Raw genomic sequence first — 19,777 nt, 5'->3', positions numbered from 1 at the left:
GTAATTACCTCAAAACATCTTACGTCATCCTCCTCATTTTTACCTTAAAAACCTTTGCCTCCCTAAAGGCTCCCTGAATTGTGGAGCAGCACACAATCCTGAGTAAAGACTTTGGAGAGCCTATTGTTTAGACTTTAACAAAAGAAAAAAGGAAGCCGTAGTCACAACCCCCAGGGGTCTTGGGTGCTGACTGAGAGTGGGCAGTGGGACTTCTGCCCTGGGCACCCAGGCCGCTGGGCGTGAAGGAAAGCGGCTGGCACTGAGCCACACTGCATGTCAGGAGTGGGTGCCAGAGGCTGAGGGTGCTGGCTGGGAACTTGTGCAGGGGACCAACGGCCTGGCTACCTGGACACAAGGAAAATCCTGGGCACGTGGTACCAGCTGAGCTGAGTGGAGCACCAAGTCGGTGAGGCCCAGGAAACCTCCAGCACAGCGCTTTGGGGGCAGGAGGGTCTGGGTCACAGCTGAGTTCAAGTCAGGGGTCACAGGCCCTGGGCCTGCCAGGATGACAGGGTCCAAAGCCCAGGCCAGCTGCTGCAGTGACCTGCCCAGAACCAGAGGGACAGAGCCAGCTGAGCTGTGCCCGCCAACACCTCTGCAGCTCCCCACAAACCCAATAGCCTATCCAAGAACATGACCCAGCAGAAGTCAAAATGCAGCTACAGCTGTTGCCAGAAACCAGTACAGAGCTGCAAGTCCCCTCCACACAGAGCCAGCCACAGCAGCACCTCTGTCTCAACATGGACCATGCTGGATGCAAACAGACGGAGGTTCACTTGCCTGTCACTGTGCTGAGAAGCAGCCAGAGAGGGCTCACCCAACATCACCTGAATCCTGCCCCTTCCACAAGGACCTGGTCCGGGCACCAGCCACCCTGGACGGGCCCACCAACCTTCCCTGAGGGAGAGTCCGGCAGCCAGCATGGGCCACAGGAAGGGAGCCACAGCAGTTAGGAGGCGTCTGCCAGACACATAACGAAAACTAGCAAAGGAAGACTTTTTATTTCAAGTTTCTATGGAGATATTACAAACAATGTAGACTTAAAAGAAAACATTTAAAAATTTTTATGTAACTATAGCCATTAAAATAAAAATATGATTAGATGAAATAATAAATAATGTCATCCCATGACAATTTTTAAGATAAAGGCGTGTCTGCCCGGCCAGGTGCCCTGCCCCCAACCCTGTCCTCTGGGCCTCTAGTAATGTAGGAATGAAATGGCCACACCATCCAAATCTTGACTTTATTTTTAATATAAAAAATGCAAATTTGGAAACCCACCCTACTTTCCCTCCCCTAACATAATGCTTTACCTCTTAAAAATAAAAATAAAGTACTAATTCTATATACATCACATGTACCATAAAAAATGTATCCAAAGTTTCTATTGCTACCAAAGTGTTCTAAATTAAAACAAGTTACAGAAAGCCCCTCATTGTAAACAAAAGATTACAAGTTACAAAATCAAAGTACACACAGGCCAGAGTCATTTACACAACGCAACACATCCTGCTCCCAAACCAAGGTGATCTTCAGGTGCCTGTATAAAAATGCATATCAATATACCTTTGCAAATTTATTTTTCATTATAAAGTAAATGAATACACTTACTACAATAAATAACCCGCTGGGGCACACGGTGGGGTCTGGCGGCAGGACCGGGAGTGCGAGTGCGAGGGGCGTTTTTGGTGACTTGCGAGATGCACACGGCACAGACTTACTTTCCACCTCCTTCCACAAAGTACCATCAAAATAATGTCATTTTCTTTCTTAAAATACACATTTGTCATTGTAAATTTACATCCCATCTTATTAAATAAGTGGTACTCTGTGTAAAGAGTATGATTTACAAAATTATTAAACATTCAAAAGTCTTTTAAAAAAAGCTACAAATCAAAGAAAGTGACACAGCAGCACCCCACGTGGCGTGTGCCACACCGCACGGCCCGAACACACCAACCCCACTCACACGGTGCCAAGATGGGGATGGTCTCATAGAAAACTGGAAATAAAGCCTCCCCCCCTCCCCTGGGGAAAAAAAATTAAAGAACTACAACTAAAAATCAGAATAAGTTAAGTTTTGAACCATATACAAATATGTACAGTTTATCAACACTACGCACAAGGCCCTACAGGCCCAGGGCCTCCCACAGGGAGCATCAGTCAATATCACTGAGGTCGCTGGCCGGCTCCCCATGGACGCGGCTCAGGTGGTTCATGGCACGGTCAAAGGCAATCCGCACGGCCTTCCGGATGCTGGAGTTCCTCCCTTCCATCATCTTTAACTTGTCTATAGTTTCATCAATACCAAGAGGAACCATTTTGGACTTAGGTAGCCATTGCCTTTTTAAAAGAAAAAAAGATGGAAAAAAGAGAGTTGCTCACACATTGAACTTCAACATACTCTACCTGATAATCCAACAAATCCAAAGCTCCTCCATGCAGGAGGAGCCCAGGGACGCACCCAAGGCCAGCGGCTAGGGCGGCCTCCTGCGGGGACAGACAGCCTAGGAGGCTGCTGCCCACTCTGTGCCTGAGGGGCTCAAGTAAGGCACAGTCACCACCAATCTCCTCTTCCTCCAAAACACATTCCAAGTGTGTGCTGTGTTCTGAGTTGTGGCCTAAGGCAAGCACAGGTGCAGCAGCGAATATACACCCCCACATGGACACAGCCAGGCACAGGTGGCTGGAGAGACACCCTGCCTGCCCTTAGATGCATGAGGCCGCTGAGCCTCCCTTGAGGCCTGACGACAGCAGCCACCAGTGGTCCCGATGTAGGGGGAAGAGGAAGAGACACCAAGGACAGGCCCAACCACCGGCCCTGCTCTGGGCATACCAGGAGCGGCCGGCTGCACAAGCTGAGTTTGGGGCGGCTGCTCTGGGGGCCATGGGCTCTATAGGCAGCACCCTGGGGGCCGCACAGAAGAGACCCCACTGCAGCAGACAGCTCCTGCTGGGCAACACAGGCTGTGGCCGCTGCCCTGCACCCAGACAGGCTTGGGTGAGAACTGTGGTATATCAGGGTCCCCTGCGCTCTGGGCAAAAGCCTTCCCTACAGGGAATTTGTCCTGGGGCATCTGGGCAGGGCTGGGTGGAGACAAGGCGACCTGAGCTGGTACCAGGGCAGGTGCTCTGTGCACATGGTAAACAGCAGAGAGAAGAGACAGGGCCGGGCCAGCAGCAGGGCCCAGAGAGGACCAGCAGCAGCATGGCTGCTGGTTACACAAGCTTTGGGGCAGTGCCTACAGGCCGGCCACGGCCCCACACTGTGTACAGGCCCAGCACCCACAGCCTGGTCCCGGGTCAGCTTCCACTTACCAGCTTCTCTTATTATCAAAAAAGAGAACGAGGAACAGCTTCTCGTCGGACTTGGTCTGCATGTGCTCCCCGATCTTCAGCACATCCAGGGGCGGGGCTGGGATAGTGACGCCATTGTGGTGGCCAGGCACTCGTGGCATCTTGGGGTCAATGATCTGTCCAGAAAGGACATGCCCAGGTCACAGGTACACGCTCATGCCAGAGCTGCACCCAGCACACCACGTCTGCTGCCCCCACAACTGCACAGCAGGCACGGTTCCCCTGGGGCAGGCTCAGGCCGGGGGGAGATATCTCCAGCCGGGGAGCCACAGACCAGGCACCCACTCACCAGGGCGGGGTAGGAGGGGTAGCCGCTGCACTTGGCCCACACCACCTTCAGGGGCTCCAGCACGGAGGCCGCCGCGTCGGTGGAAATCCACATGCCACTCTGACCCACCTCTGGGGAAGGAAGCGGGTGGTCAGCAGCAGAGCCAAATGCTGCCAAGGCTCTGCTTGGCCAGGGGAGGGCGGCCACCTGTGCACCCACGCGAAGGCCAGGGGGTTGAGGGGGACTGACAATGCCCTGTTGCCCTTCCATGGGCGTCCAGCACAGCCCTCACTGACCCTGCAGGCTTAGGGGCTCCCTCACCCCCCACTGACCCACAGAACCCCACACCCTCCCCAGCTGGAAGGCTTCCCCCTCCTGAGCCCCCTCACTCCAAGGACCTACACCCCAAATTCAAAACCAAAGTCCTGGCTCCCTTCAAAGAGCGGCCACCAGCCCTTCCCCCGCCCTGGCGCTCAGCCCACCTGCCATCCACACACCCAACCACAGCACCCCTGAAGGCCACAACTCTCCACTGTGTGGAGCCCACCAAGTCCAGACTGGCTGCTGGTGACAAGGGTGCCCCAGACCCACACAGACCATGGACTCCACTCAAGAATCTTTGTCAGTCAGCCTGTACCCGCTGCTGCCCATGTAGCCTGCCTTCACCGCACACCAGCCTCCCTGCCCTGAAGCCCCCTCACAGCACAGCTGCCTTCCACAGTGACAGCCACACTGACAGAACCCCCAACATCCAGCTAAGTCCTGGGGCTTCTGTTCCCAGCACTGACCAGTCCTGGCCAACCCGGCCAACACCAGGCCAGAGTGTCATCCCCCACCCCCAGGGCCTGAAGCTGGGGACCCACCACCAAGCAGGTATACAAGTAGCTACCAATGACAAGGGCCCTACACATTCCCAGGTGGCCTCTGCAGTGACTGCTGGGCAGGAGCTGCACACAGCTGAGCATCCCAGGGAGGAGGCGATGCAGGGGAGTCGGCACTGCCCTCCTCACTCGGCCTGCACGGCCCCCCAGGGATGACGCCACCCCTCCTCACCCACGGCCAGGGTGTAGACACAGACCCAGAAGGATGCCAGGACTCACCGGCAGCGATCCTGGCCGCCTTGGCGTAGTTCCCGTTCTCGATGCAGGATATCAGCTCACTGCGGTCCTCCAGCGTATGCCTACGCACCAGGGCAGGCTTGCCCCGCCCACACTTGGGCACGCTAAAGCTGCAGGGAGGCAGAGTGGAGCGGAGGCCCCGTCAGGGCTGACAATGGGAGCCCTGCTGCCTACAGCCTCCCCCGAACCGAGCCAATGTCCCATGGGCCAGGTAGGTCTTGCCTACAACCCTAACGACCCCATGGGCCAGGGGTTAAAGACAAGACTCTGGGAGGAAAAGACAAAGTGTGAATTTAACTGTAGATTGTAAAAGCATGTGCCAAAGTGTGAACTTAACTGTAGGCTGTAAAACCATGTGACAAAGTGTGAACTTAACTGTAGGTTGTAAAACCATGTGACAAAGTGTGAACTTAACTGTAGATTGTAAAACCATGTGTGCAGCCAGGCACAGTAGGATCCCAGCACTTTGGGAGGCTAAGGCAGGAGAATGGCCTGAGGCCAATAGCTCCAGGCCACAATGAGCTGCAGTGGTCCTAATGCATGCACCCCAGCCTGGGTACAGAGTGAGGCCCTATCTCAAAATATAGATAAGGATTCACTTTTACAGACAGAAAGACAAATAAACAAACATATGCTAAGCGGGTGCAGTGCCTCACACATATAACCAGCACTCGGGGAGGCTCAGGTGGGTAGACTGCTTGTGCTCATGATTTTAGGACCAGCCTGAGCAAGAGTGAGACCTCATCTCTGCTAAAAACAGAAAAACCAGCTGGGTGTGGTGGCAGGTTCCTGTAGTCTCAGCTACTCAAGAGGCTGCAACAAGGTGGATCATTTGAGCCCAAGAGTTCAAGGTTGCTGTGGGCTCATAGCAACTTTACCCAGGGTAAGACAGAGTAAGACCCTGTCTCAAAAAACAACAAAAATGTTCTTCTTTCATGTACATTTTTTCTCCCACTTCTGGCTTAACTATGAAGCAGACAAATATGTAACATGGGAAGTGTCCCCAGCACACAGGCACACGCGCACACCCCCCAGGCCTAACTGTCTCGGAAGCTGCCGGTGCCCACCTGGAGTCGCAGAGCGGGCTGCTGCTGGAAGAGATGCTGGACTCAGAGGCGCAGCGCCGGCGGGGCGCAGCTTTCCTCGAGGGGCCACTGCCTGGCTCCTGCTCACTCCGCGCGCCCCCAAAGCCATTGGTGAGACCTAGAACACAGGCAGGTAGGCCCTGAGCTCATCGTGCCGTGGACCTGGCTTGGCTGCTACAAGTGGACGGTGACTCATGAAGAATGCTGCACGCACCGAGACACAGCATCTTGCCTTCCACCCCCAGGTTCCTGAGCACCCGCTTAGTCCTCACAACACAGTGAGCAGAGAAGTCGAGTGTTAAATGAAACAGACTTAACAAATCGTGGTGAACCCTGGTCATGGTTCACTGAGCACCATCTCAAAAAGATGCTCTTCTTAACAAGCAGTGATCTTGAAATGGGGTCCATGGAGGTGAAGCAGCGGGGGCCCTTGAGCTGCCCGCAGACAAGATCAGGCCCTGATGTGAGCACACGGCCAAGGCCAGCCATCCGTGTGGGGGACCAGCCACACCTGGCCAAGGACCCTCGGAACTCCAGAACAAAGACACTATCACATGAGCACAGCTTCAAGTAGCAAATTAATTTAAAAAAATAAATACAAGAAAAACCTTGTTACAAAAGACAGGTGTTAACATAAACCTCAGAACTGCTGATGCAAATCAGTGTCCATCACCTCCGTCTGAGCAGTGTCCCTGCCCAACTCCCACCCGGACCCCCCTCAGTGTGAGAGCTGGACGCGGTATCCGTATTTTTCACCCAAAATAATCCTTTTCTCCTGCCTACCTGATCTTTAAAAATTCAATTTAAAAAACTATTTCCTTTTGGAGATAATGATGAAGATTTATTTGAAAATGTCTAAAATCTATGTATATTTTATAAATATATATTATATATTGTATAAATATATAAAGAATACATATATACATATATATACACACACACGCCACAGGTGCAAAAAATAAATTAAAAAAAAAAAAAAAAACAATTTCCAAGGCAGCGCCTGTGGCTCAAAGGGGTAGGGTGCCAGCCCCAAATGCCAGAGATGGTGGGTTCAAACCCAGCCCCGGCCAAAAACTGCAAAAGAAACTATTTCCAAAGGAAAATGTGCTGTAAGTTTATAAATAAAGCTTTTTTTTTCTTTCTTTCTTTCCAGTTTATGGCCAGGGCTGGGTTTGAACCCACCACTTCTGACATATGGGGCCGGTGCCCTAATCCTTTGAGAGCCACAGGAGCCACCCAATAAAGCATTTTTTTAGAGACAGGTCTCACTGTGCTGCCCAGGTGGGGTGTGGTGGCTGCTCTCAGGTGAGATCACACCCTGGGCCTTCAACTGGCTGGAAACGTTTTTTGGCATGAGGGGCTGGATTACAGGGCTTCCCATCTGCCTCAGACTCCTCGCATTCTCTCGGTTAGTATGCCTTGCCAACTCAGGAAAAGGCAGGGAATCGCCCTTGACAAAGCTGAGAAGTAAAAATGGAGAGGCTGAACTAGTTCTGCTGAGCCCTGAACAGGCCTGAGACATATATTCCTTAAGCAGATTCTGGACATATTGCTGTATTTCTGCTGGACTTAACACTTACTGTGAACTTTAAGAGATGCTGGGTATTTTTTTTATTTTTCAAGTATAGTCATATTTATAAGTAGTAACTGTAGGTATTTGGGGGTATTAGAATCACTTTTGGCATTTGGACATTTGAAAGAATCATCATGACTTCCCTTTAAAAAGCAAGCCCTCAAAACCCACGTAGGGGTAAGGACTAGGGCAAGCTGGCTTCTCCACCCAGCAATATTCCTGGCAGAGGACGGGACAGCTGGTTAGGGGTCAAGGGTTAGACCCCTCGCATTCAAGCCCCTAAGGGTCTCAGGAGGGCAGAAAATACCGTCCTGGGCACCCCTGAAGAGCAGAGACCTGCCAGTCCCCCAGTCAAGGACGTCAGAGACGGCTCACCCAACTGGTATGGACAGGCAGATAGACAGAACCCAGTGCCCTAGGACACAGGTCTGAGAGAAGGGTCTTCAAGCCTTCTGCCATCATGGGGCTGCACAGGCTACGCAGGGCCTGGAGACATGGCTCCTGAATGAGCAGCCACCATCACCACCAACGTCCAGCCATCGAGACTTTGAGGCCACTGCCACGCAAAGGGAGAAACCCAAGGACATAGGAGAGGGCAGCCAGACCCCCACATATCAGCAACCATAGGCCAGAGACCACACAGGGACAAGGATCCAGCCACAGTCCAAGCCTGAGAGAGAACCAGACACTTCAACAGGCCACACCCTACAGCCAAGTGTCCGCTGTGCCCGCAATACCCCAGGGCTCCCCAGGAGTGGAGAAGACAGGAGCAGGCCCAGGTGCCACTACCAAGGCCTGAGCTGAAGCCACATGGGCGGAGACCAGCACAGTCTTTCATGAAACCCACCAGAAGGGCCAGCCAGGGGCCAAGCACCTGAGCCCAGCAGCAGTGGTGAGACCTCCCATGGCCAACTGGGCGCCTGCAGCCCCAGCAAGGCAAAGCTATACATGCGACACCCACAGCAATGTGCTCTGCCAGAGGGGCAGCCTGAAGCCTGGCCCTGAACTGACCTTGAGGGAACAGGAAGAACACACAGGGTGAGTCCTCAATTCTGAGAACACTGCAGACCCACGCTGACTGTCCCCACGCACGTGTATCAGAGGACACGGAACACCAAGAGGGACAACTCACAGCGTGCTGGACAGTCTCTCACATGTCACCCTGGGCACCGGCAGTGCAGACAAGCCTCAGACTCGACCAACCAAGACCATGACAGGAGACAGAGGCGGAGCTGCCTGGGCCTCACTGAAGGGACGTTTGGGGAAAGAGCAAAGTATGCACTGCCCAGGAAGGGCCCCTGGCTGGCCTGCAAGTCTCAGTGCAGAGACAGCAAGTGGCCAAGCCAGGCCGTGGGCATACCCAGGCGGCTGCTCCTACAAACCACAAAGCCATATGGGAATGGCAGGATGGCACAGCACAGCCACCCACAGAGCCCAGACGCCCTCAGGCCCGCCTCCACTGCAGACCCCTGCCCCACCTTCAGTGCTCAGCAGGACCCCCACCCTCAGCAACCCTGAGACACCTTACAGGACATTCAGCACAGAAGGTTCTGGAGCCCATGTCGGCCTCCAGGTCAGGCACAGAACAGCAGCACTGCAGATGGCATCCACAGGGCACAGCAAACAACAGGTGCCCACGCCTTCCAGTCATGTATACAGCAGGGCAGAGTGTTCAGCAACTGCTTCAACATGAGCTGTTTTGTAAATGTTTAAAGTGAAGCCACTGTGAACAGCAGAGAGGGGCCTTCCCACCCATACCAGGCAGCTGCACCGCCCGGAGAGCCACGGGCTGGAGAGCCACAGCCCGACCTTCACAATTTCCTGTGAGGAGAGCAAGGCCCAAATGGGCACCTACACGTCCTCCTCTGCCCACCAAGCTGATGACCCTGGCGGCCCCCAAGGGTTCCATGACACCTCCAGGGTCTGTGGGCCAACGTGGCCGGGAACTACTCCAGACAGCTCATGCCTACCACTGCAGTCACTGGGCCACCCCGGGTGGGTGCCAAGGGTCCTCCAGGTGCCCCTGCACGAGAACAGGCCTTCAGCAGGGGCAGGGCAGGCCAGCCCCCTCCTCCACAGGCCCGAGGGCCACCATGACGCCTAAGGGCAGGGACACACGCGGGCTCGGCCACATGATGCAGACACAAGCTCTCCTGCCTGTTGCCAGTACGCACGTCACAGGCTCACAGGAGGCCGGTGACTCGACTCAAGACTCCTCCACGTGGCGGGAAAGCTGGTGCCTGTTATCTTCTGCTCACATGGTGCTACTGTTGCCAAAAGTATAGTGTTTCTGGTGTATTTTCCAACTTGTCAGTAACAACACAGCACATAAAGACCCCCACACCACCAGCCGAAGGCCCTGGCCAGATGCCACCCAATCCCATGGTGCAGGATTCCTATCCCCACAGCAGGACTTCTGAGGTGACCACAGAAAGCATTTGGTGTGGCGGGCGGCCAGTAAGAGACAGACGTCAGCACTGCTCGATAATCCACTGGCGACTGTCAGGAGGGCGTGGAGGGAGGAGAAGCAACGGGCGATGGGAAGGCAGGGACACCTCCAGTGAGGCGCTAATGGCCAAGGCGGCGGCAGCTCTGGGGCCACATCCTCAGCGGCGCCTGGTTCCCTGAGTGAGGGCTGCTGCCCCAACAGGAACCACCGGCCACTGCAGGGCAGCTCTGTGCACACTTGGGATGGACTCAAGAGCGCTGTGTGCTGGTGATGTCTGTGCCACGGCAGGCTCTCGGACCACAGCACAGGGCTCCCCTCCACATCCTCAGCTGACTATCCACACGGGGAAGGCAGAAGCCCAGAATGAAATCTCCAGCCAGCTTGAGGAGGACTCTGACTTAAGGGGTGGGCTGGGTAGGGACAGAGATGCCCTCCAAGGGCTGGTGTCTGGTTTTAATTTAGAGGATGTCGGTACCGATGGTCCCAACGTGAGCCGTGAGAATTAAGTAAGATGCAAAATGAAGTGATCTCTCTGCCTCCCAAGACGGCTGCTCAGCAGAGCTCCAGTCCACGTTGAGGAAAAAGAAAAGTAACTAGGATCCCAAGAGTGAGCTGCCCAGGACACCAGTGAAGGGACAGCCTGGAGACCAGTGAAAGGCCCTTCGTCTGAATGAAAGGGCGGAAGCAGCTTGGCCTCAGCCCTGCCGACTGGCCGGCCCACGCCCTGTCCCAGGCACGGTGAGCGCCTTGCAGCAGAGGCCCAGAAGAGGAGGGAGCCCCTGGCGCTGGGCTGACGGCTCTCGCTGGACACAAATGAGCAGCCACAGAAGGGGCAGCTATGAGCCAGGTCTGGCTGCAAGGGGACATCCATGTCACCACCGCAAGGCCTGCCACACACGCCTGGCCTACGGGCAAGACGTTGGAGAAGCAGCGGGTCTGCTCTTAACCTAACAGGGACCTGTGGTGCCCCGGAGAGCACCAGAGAACACCCTCAAGTTCAGAGCACATGGATGGAGTCTGGAAAAGACTCAGAAGTCTGAATACTTCAAGTCCTCACACAGAAGAATTGCAACTTGGAGCAAGAAATCCCAGGCAGGCAGAAAGCGCCAGGTCGGGTGAAGGCGGAGCCAGAGTGGACGCGGACACGGGGCTGGCCACACAGGCACGCCCGGCTGAGCAGACAGCAGCAGACGCCTCGCGCCGCGAAGGCTCTTGGCTGCTCAGCAGAGTGCTTAGGGGTCATCATGCGTCCACTGAAATCTACTGCCACTCTGGAATAAGAAAGCAGAAATCCTCATTTCAGTCAGGGTGGTAGGACACAGACACGCGGCTAGAGATGTGCAGATCATGCTCCAGACGGTCGTGGCAGGGCTGCCGGAGGGCTCACTGCTGCCCCTGAAAACCTGCAGACATTCCACTCAAATGTGGAAAAGTGAAACTGAGGAGACATGTGATTCCCACAAGGGCCCTCTGATGAGCAAGTCCGAGCAGCTTCTAAAATGGCAAGAAAACCCCGGCCAGGCTGGAGACCCACGGAGAGCAAAGGCTCTGTTGGGCCAGCTGAGGACATTCACCAAATGACCACCGAGAGCAGGGCAGTAGGCCTGTGCCACAGAAACCAGTCCTCCCTGGGGCCTCGACACACAGCACCCTAGACAGTGCCGTGGGCAGGTGTGAACCCAGAGGAAGTACCTGTAGGCCTGGACCCCACGCTCTGCAGGTGGAGTGGACACCGAGACCAGGAGCCCCTGTTGGCCGGGGTGACCTGCACCAAAACTCCTCCCAGTACACATCCAAGGTTTCAGTGCACTTTTAAACCAGGTGAAAGAGTTCTCCACTAAACGTGGCTAAGAGGCAAAAGTATAGTTTTGTTTTCTTTCTAGATGGGGTCTTGCTCTGTTGCCCAGGCTAGAGTACAGTGTCTGATCATAGCTTACTGCAGCCTCAAATTCCAGGGCTCAAGCAATCCTACTGCCTCAGACTCCTGAGGAGCTGGGACTACAGGCACCCGCCACCACACCCAGATAGCTTTTCTATTTTTTGTAGCGATGGAGGTCTAGCTACATTGCCCAGGCTGGTTTCAAACTACTAGCCTCAAGCAATACTCCCACCTCAACTTACCAAAGTGCTAGGATTATAGGTGTGAGTAACCATACCCTGCCAAAGTATAGTTAAGAGAAATTTCCAAGTTCTGATACAAATTCAATCTAACTGTATTCATATCCTATGAGACATTTAAATAGCTTCCTATTACTTAGAAACAAAAAAAAGTTTCACCAAATTATTTTAAAATTAATTATCAACTCATCAAAATAAAATTCTATGGGTAGAAAATGTCTATAGAATGAATACATAGTATGGGGCCGGGCACGGTGACTCATGCCTATAATTCCAGCACTCGGGGAGGCTGAGGCGGGAAGACGGTCTGAGGTCAGGAGTTTGAGACCAGCCTGAGCAAAGCAAGACCTCATCTCCACAAAAAAAACAGAAAAGCTAGCCAGGCACTGTGGCAAGAACCTATAGTCCTGCTACTCGGGAGGCCTATAGTCCTAGCTACTCGCTTAAGCCCAAGAGTTTGAGGTTGCTATGGGCTACGACATGATGGCACTCTACTGAGGGTGACAGTATAAGACTATCTCAAAAAATAATTTATGTTGGCTTGACTCCTGTAGCTCAGTGAGTAGGGCACCAGCCACATACACCAAAGCTAGCGGGTCTGAGCCTGACCCAGGCCTACTAAACAACAATGACAACTGCAACCAAAACACAGTCAGGCTTTGTGGCGGGCACCTGTAGTCCCAGCTACTCGGGAGGCAAGAGAATCACGTAAGCCCAAGAGTTTGAGGTTGCTGTGACCTGTGATGCAACATCACTCTACTGAGGGCAACACAGTGAGACTCTGTCTCAAAAAATAATTTATGTCAAAGTTTTCACACAAATTGAAATGAAACTCGTAAGTTAACAAAAAGCACAACCTGTTTATTGGCAATAGCAGGTAATGTCCACCCTCATAAAGACCTAATGGGGTTTTCTCTCCTTCTTGGGATGCCACAGGTCAGAGACAAGACAAAGGAGCTGGGAGGGGCCATCCAGAGTCCTGTGGGCTCCAGGACACAAGTGCACACTCCACCCCAGGAAATCAAGCAGCAACCCGCCTATTTCTCAGTGCTGAGATGTGTGAGCTACCCCAGCAGCCACAAGGGAAAAGGCCCTCTCCACCTCTAGGTCTCGCACACAGAAGACGGACCTGGGATGTGGAGCAGAAGGGTGGCTGGGCTGCCCCGTGGAGAGGAGCAGCTGCGGGTCTAACCCAGCCCCGCCCAGAGGCACAGTCAGTCACTGCTGAACCCGTCCTCCTCCTCTAGAACACAAGAGCTCCCCTGGCTTCCACCTGAAAGGTTAGGGACAGAGGCCGCAAAGCGTCCTCCAAGCACAGCAGTCTCTCAAAAACACCACTGACACAACATACGCGGCAACGTCCTGGTGAATTACTTTAACAGACTTAAGTTACAAAAGCTTAGTAGTAAATGAGAATCACATTTAAGTTCTGTTTCGGCAGGTAACAATTCACCATCTATGCACTTAACAGCCACATAAAACAGTGAGGAAATTTTACAATAAACTACAAAGTGCTGCATCTGTGCAGGACAGACCGTCTCCAAGGGCCTGGAAACCCAGGTCAAACTCAAAGGCCCAGGGAGTTCACCCTGCAGCATGTGCCATGGTCAAGATGACCAGTCAGTAACTAAGCCAGAGTTGCTCTGGTGTTAAGAAAAACCAGAGGGGAGGGGGGATGGGGCAAAAGCAGAGAGGGCCTCGGACCCATGGCTTTGCAGCAACTCCCAGAGGCCACGCAGCCATTGGGGCAGGTGCCTGTACCCCCCATGAGGGAACAGCCTCAGACGCACGGTCCAGGGGTCAGAAAGGAAAAGTACACCGTCGTCTTCTCCGGAAATCAAGAGAACGCTGCAGAAACACGAGCTCAGCACCTCACACACTTCACGCTGAGCTCCCTGGAGGGCAGAACACGTCTCAGCATAGTCGCGAGGGCTCTCAGCCGGCCGCCTGTGACATTTACCTGTGTCCAGTCGCTTTCCCGGGGACTCCTCCTCCACCTCGGAGTCTCCACATGTGCTCCGCGACCTTTTCCTTGGCTGCAGAAGAGTCTCCAACCTCGGAAGGACTACAGACAAAAAGGTTTTGGTCCCTAGCTGAGGAGAAGTTGGCTGGGTTTCAGTGTTCTTGGCAGACTTTGGGGGGCTTACACTTTTCGATTTGCAGAAGAGAACAGAAGTGCGTCTGTTTACATCGCTTGATGGCTCCGCCACCGCGGAGGCCGCCGCCGCCGGCACATCGCCACTACTGGCGCGGGTGGGCTCTGGAGGGTGTCCGCTTACCAGTGCGCTCTGAGTGCACGTGCTATGTGATTCATTATCAAATGTGACTCTTTTGAATAGTTTACTCTGCTCTGGGTTGAGTTCTACTGGTTTGAGGGTTGGTGGTTCTGAATTAGTCTCCGAGTTTGAAGGAAGAGGTAATGCATCTGATGGTTCAAGTTTAGGGGGAGATTTATCTCCTGAAAAAATTATAAATAAAGTGATTTTTGAAAACTGAAGATTATAATATCTATTATAAAACTTACTACAAATGTGAAGTCCACCAAAATACTAATTCAATTAAGGAAACAAAACATCACAAATTACTGTCTGCTACACAGGGAACGGCCCAGGGGCCTGGGCCACACTGTGTGGCCTCCCTAGGGCCAAAAGCATGGGCCTGGCACCCTGGGTACAGGTGCCCAACACACATTTTCTGCAAAAAATTATGAACGATTATTCCACATATGCCAACAGCAAATACATCATTCAAGTTCATGACAATTTCTATAATCAACAATTCACTTACCTTGAGGAAGAAAAGATTATTTCACAAAACTAAGGGGCCTTCAACTAGCATTGCCTGGACCACAATATTAGCAGACAAAAGGAGGCAAACATGAAACCTGATTTCAGGTCAGGCTTTTCTAAGTCGACAGCAAAAAAAAAAAAAAAGAAAACAGGAGTGCTGAGTGGCCATGAACGATTGATTCTCCAGAAAGGCAGTAGAACTCCCCCATGTCAGAGCACACGGGCGCCTGCACTGTGGCTCCACACACTATAGCAAGAGCTCTTCCTTTTAAATCTGACTTCAAAAGTAAAAACAGTCTTTGGAAAAAGATTATTTTAATCTCTTTACATCAGGTTTTTAAAAATTACCAACACAGAATGAGAAGGCTGAGGAGCGTGTGGAGCAGAGTGCAGGGCCGGCGCAGGGCCGCGCTGAGGGTGAGGAGCGGCTCCACGGGCCAGGCTGAGCACTGAGGTTCCCTTCCAAGAAGGGATGATATTAGCCACAGGAAGTGTAATGCAGAAACAAGAGCAACAATTTAAGTAACCTAAATAGTATACATTATCACTGGTATCGCTTTTATTAAACTCGCAGATTTTCCAATAACGGTTTGAAATACATGACGTTAATATTTTAATCCAAAAAATCATTTTGAAAATGAAGTGCTATACCACTTGAAAGCTCCATCCACGTCTCTGAGCCATTGGATTAAAAATGAGACAAAAAAAGTCCTCCCCAAATGGGCTGCCTGGCTTGGGCTCTGGGCTAAGTGGTGCCTCCCGCACCTACCCCAGGGCCTAGTGAGCCTCACAGGGACCCAGGGACCCCTGGGAAATGTTACCCCCAACAAAAAGGCTTTTGTTTAAACTTATCTTTTATGAAAATGTTTTAGAGAGAAAACAAACTTATCTGGCATCTGAACAGATGCACAGAGGCACACCTGTGAGGTGGAAACTCTGAGCCCAGTGGTGCTGGGGAAGGAAATTCTCCCCACCCATTATGCTGGGACTCTCCCTGCTAGGCGTAAGGCAGTGTTGACGGGTCACACAGGGGCACTGACTGGATGGAATCAAGCTGCCAGCAACCATGAGCAGCTCTGCGGAAACAGGAGCAGCAGGAGCCTCAGCACTCCCCTGCAGTCTCGAGGTGCAGGCGTCTGGGAGCACAAGGCTAGGGCCACGGGACTGGGCAGGCCCCACTCACTTCCTGCCTCTTTCTACTCCTCCTCCTCCTCACCCTGACCTTGCACTGAAATGCCAGCTGCAAGCCCTGCAGGTCTATGCGGGGCCAGGGCTGGAGATCAACAGAAGATAAACCCTGAAGGAGCCCCTCTCAGCTGGGCTTTCCCCAAGCCGCCGCCAGCCCACCTCTCCCAAGCTAGGGCACGTGAGATCCACCTCTGGTCCAACCCTCAGAGCCACCACGCAGGCCTCCATGCCCCTCCACCTCAAGCCCTTGGCCCAACTAAGACACCCCATGCCAGACCCCCAGCCACCTTGGCCCAACAAAGACTGACCACATTGTTTAACAAGGAGTAGACCCTGGACTGCCTCAGTCAAGCACAGCCACATCCATCCTGCCCTGTGCTCCGCCCTGGCCTTGGCCTAGCCCATGGTCCCAGGCCGTATCCCCACCATGAGCCAGGCCCTGTGCCCCACTCGTCTCTGCCTGGGTCAGCTCCCAGTGTGGAGCAGGCCCTGGCCTGGCCTGAGCTTCACAGGACATGCTCACATTGGCTGACCGGACGCACACAGAAGGGCAGTAGTCAACGGCAGAGGCCACTCAGATAGATATCCAGATGCAAACTGACCCCCACTACTCTGAGCCCACACACAGGCCAGTGAACCTCCCTGCCCCTCAATTTCCTTACCCACAAAATGAGAAAAAACCGTAGCTGGGGCTCATAGCTCCCTGTGACCTGGTACCACCAGTGACCTGGCCCTCACAGAGCAGCTGCCAATGCTGCCCCTTGAGTAGAAATCTTACTGAACATTAACATACAAGTATAAGAAGTCCTTTAAAAAGCCCACTGCCTACTGACCATTCTACACTGTATCAACTCCATGTGAGAGAAGCTCAATTAACTTCTAGAACAATCTCAGACTTTGCAAATATAAAGTCGGCGTCCTAGAATTCCACCCAGTGGTATTTGTCACATTCTACAAGCAGCAGAAAGGTTAACCAGAGTGTCTCCCACTAATCTATGCCTGCCACCGGACAAAAACTGAAGGCCCAGATACATGGGAGCAGTGAGTCTGCACTTCACACACCTGGCCACCACCCACCGTGCCAGTCAAATGCCTCCATACCACAGCCAGGAAATGCTTTGGGAATCACAACATAATGACTGCAAACACTCAGCACAAGATGGGCAACCCCCTGCCTCAGAACATCCCTGCCTAGCACTTCCTTCCTGCAATTCTGACAGGAAAAAGCCACGGACACTGCACATTCTAGAGCCAAACCGCAACGGCCTGCCCAGCTGGGCTCTGGGAGGCTGCACACACCAACATGCACTCTCAGGAGCCCTGACCTGAGATCTCTACAACGCGGAATAAAAGCCCCACTCACCATTACACCCTGTGGACTCGGCTCCCAGACACCTGCCTTCAGGATCTGCAGCCAATGGCTTAACTGAAGCCATGGGGGCGTAGCAAGGCAGACCAGACGTGCAGCACGCAGACTCAGCAACTCCCATCAGCAAATCCTAATTCAGCTCTGCCCTCATCCCTGAGCTCAATCACTGGGAGGTCAGCACAGAGGCCGGAGGACACGAGCGCCTAAACCCTCAACAAACTGAGTCACGACCACAGCCCAGCCCTCCAGGGCCTGAGGACAGGGGAGCCACTGCCACCCAACAGCACAGGGGACATTTTCTCCTTCAGACACTCGGGCCTCAGATGGAAACATCAGTGCCACATGAGTATCAATAGATTATAACTAAGGGAGATTCTGTATTGGATATTAAGGAATTACAACTTTTTTCTTTTCTTTTCTTTTTTTTTTTTTTTTGTCGCCCTGGCTACAGTGCTGTGGCATCAGAGCTCACAGCAACCTCTAACTCCTGGGCTCAAGCGATTCTCTTCCCTCAGCCTCCCAAGTAGCTGGGACTATAGGCGCCTGCCACAATGCCTGGCTAAGAATTATAACTTTTTGGTATGATAACATTGTAGTTATATTTAAGAAATCAAGAGGGGTCTTATCATTTGGGAGAACATGCTGAAATATCTTTTAAATTCCTGGGTTTTGTCTCATGTTAATAAGCGTCATGAGTTGATGTGTCTACACCAAGCTGCGAATGTGTGTGTGGCTGTCTATACCAGGCCAGGCTCCCTCTGCAGACCCCAGACCTTCTCCCAGGGGACCTGCCACTTCCACCTCCCGCCCCCAGAGAGGCCTTTAGCTGAAAGAAAAGACCCTATTCATAAAGCCATTTCAAACAAGTGTCAACAAGTGCCTCCTGGCCACCTTCCACACTTCCCTGGTGCTTTCTTTTTTTTTTAAGACAGGGCCTCAAGCTGTCACCCTGGGTAGAGTGCTGTGGCATCATAGCTCACAGCAACCTCAAACTCCTGGGCTTAAGCAATTCTCTTGCCTCAGCCTCCCAAGTAGCTGGGACTACAGGGGCCCGCCAAAACGCCCGGCTATTTTTTGGTTGCAGTCGTCATTGTTGTTTGGCGGGCCCCGGGCTGGATTCAAACCAGCCAGCTCAGGTGTATGTGGCTGGCACCTTAGCCGCTTGAGTCACAGGCACCGAGCCAGCGCTTTCTTTAAAATAATCCCATAGCAGCAAAGCAAAACACAGTCTCCCAAGGATCCCGCTGCTCCTGCCCAAAATGAGGGCATAAGGAGCCCCACCTGCCCAGGGGCCAGGCTGCCCCGTGCAGATCCTCAGCCCATGCACCCAGGGTGGTGGAGGCAGCCACTGAAACAAAACTGAAAATGAGGAACTTGCTGCTCTGCAGCAAAGAAAGTCAGGGGAGTGTGGGAGGTGCTCCCTCTCCCAGGTGAGCAATACCCAATCTGAGCACGGTCTGCCTGAAGGCTGCTGGGCCAGGACCATGCACGGCCACAAGACTGGCTCTGGAGGTGGGAAGAGGACCCTGCAACAGGCCTGTGCAAACCCCCAGAGTACAAAGGGGGGCAGCCCTCACTCCCAGCTAGGACTGACTGCCATGCAAGCAAATGCTCCTCAGGTAAGACACACGGGACCCTGCATGGCAGAGGCAGCTGTCAGGGCTGGCGACAGAGGCTCATTAGAGAGAAGGCAAACTCTCCACATTGGAAAATAAAGCCTTGGTTCTACGGACTTACTACAGTTTAGATTACCCAAAGAGATGGTATGGATCAGAGTCTGGCTCTTACACTAAGGTGACCTGAACAAAAGACTCATAAAACTCCAAGAAAAATGGGTATAAAAAATGGGTGAAAAAAGGGAACATGAAGAATTCTTAGCTGTGTGCACAATAGGTAAATTTCTAAGAGAAAGAAAAACTTCATGGTTCAATTTCTAGTTCCCTAACAGGACAACAGGACAAAAAGGAGGCGTCACAGGACAGGAGGTCATGCTGAATTCAGAGAGTCAGAGGCCACTGTCCTAGGACCCACAGCCCTGGCTGCCTGCAGGGCCTCCGGACGGACAGCACTGTGTCCACGAGATCAAGGCAAGCCTGTAGGTGTGGACACGGATGTCCTCTGGGGTAAGGGGGGGCAGTTTTTGTAAAAAAAAAGGGCGGCGCCTGTGGCTCAGTCAGTAGGGCGCCGGCCCCATATGCCGAGGGTGGCGGGTTCAAACCCAGCCCCGGCCAAACTGCAAAACCAAAAAATAGCCGGGCGTTGTGGCGGGCGCCTGTAGTCCCAGCTACTCGGGAGGCTGAGGCAAGAGAATCGCTTAAGCCCAGGAGCTGGAGGTTGCTGTGAGCTGTGTGAGGCCACGGCACTCTACCGAGGGCCATAAAGTGAAACTCTGTCTCTACAAAAAAAAAAAAAAAAAAATTATAGAACAGTGATATGTGTGTCTTTTTGCTGGTCCTCTGGTTT

At 53.0% G+C, this 19,777-nt stretch overlaps 1 protein-coding gene across 8 annotated transcripts in view; it reads right to left on the bottom strand.

Annotated features, from left to right (window-relative positions):
- Positions 1-1,232: 1,232 nt before the first annotated feature.
- The window catches only part of BRD1 (bromodomain containing 1), a 64,105-nt gene continuing 45,560 nt past the window's right edge, over positions 1,233-19,777 (bottom strand). For 4 of the 8 annotated variants that reach the window (XM_053583593.1, XM_053583594.1, XM_053583598.1 and 1 more), the window contains exons 8-13: positions 13,929-14,426; positions 5,811-5,946; positions 4,726-4,853; positions 3,647-3,756; positions 3,319-3,473; positions 1,233-2,343 (exon numbers count right to left, since the gene is read on the bottom strand). In XM_053583593.1, the coding sequence (XP_053439568.1) occupies positions 2,160-2,343; positions 3,319-3,473; positions 3,647-3,756; positions 4,726-4,853; positions 5,811-5,946; positions 13,929-14,426 (1,211 nt within the window). In that variant the 3' untranslated portion in view covers positions 1,233-2,159. Of the gene's footprint in view, positions 2,344-3,318; positions 3,474-3,646; positions 3,757-4,725; positions 4,854-5,810; positions 5,947-13,928; positions 14,427-19,777 lie in introns of those variants that run through there. The other 4 variants (XM_053583596.1, XM_053583595.1, XM_053583597.1 and 1 more) reach the window with 3 other exon arrangements.

This window comes from Nycticebus coucang, chromosome 3 (assembly GCF_027406575.1).
Source record: "Nycticebus coucang isolate mNycCou1 chromosome 3, mNycCou1.pri, whole genome shotgun sequence".
Classification (NCBI taxonomy): domain Eukaryota; kingdom Metazoa; phylum Chordata; class Mammalia; order Primates; family Lorisidae; genus Nycticebus; species Nycticebus coucang.
The sequence above is the reverse complement of the archived record's forward strand: the minus strand, read 5'-3'. Positions and strand labels throughout refer to the sequence as shown.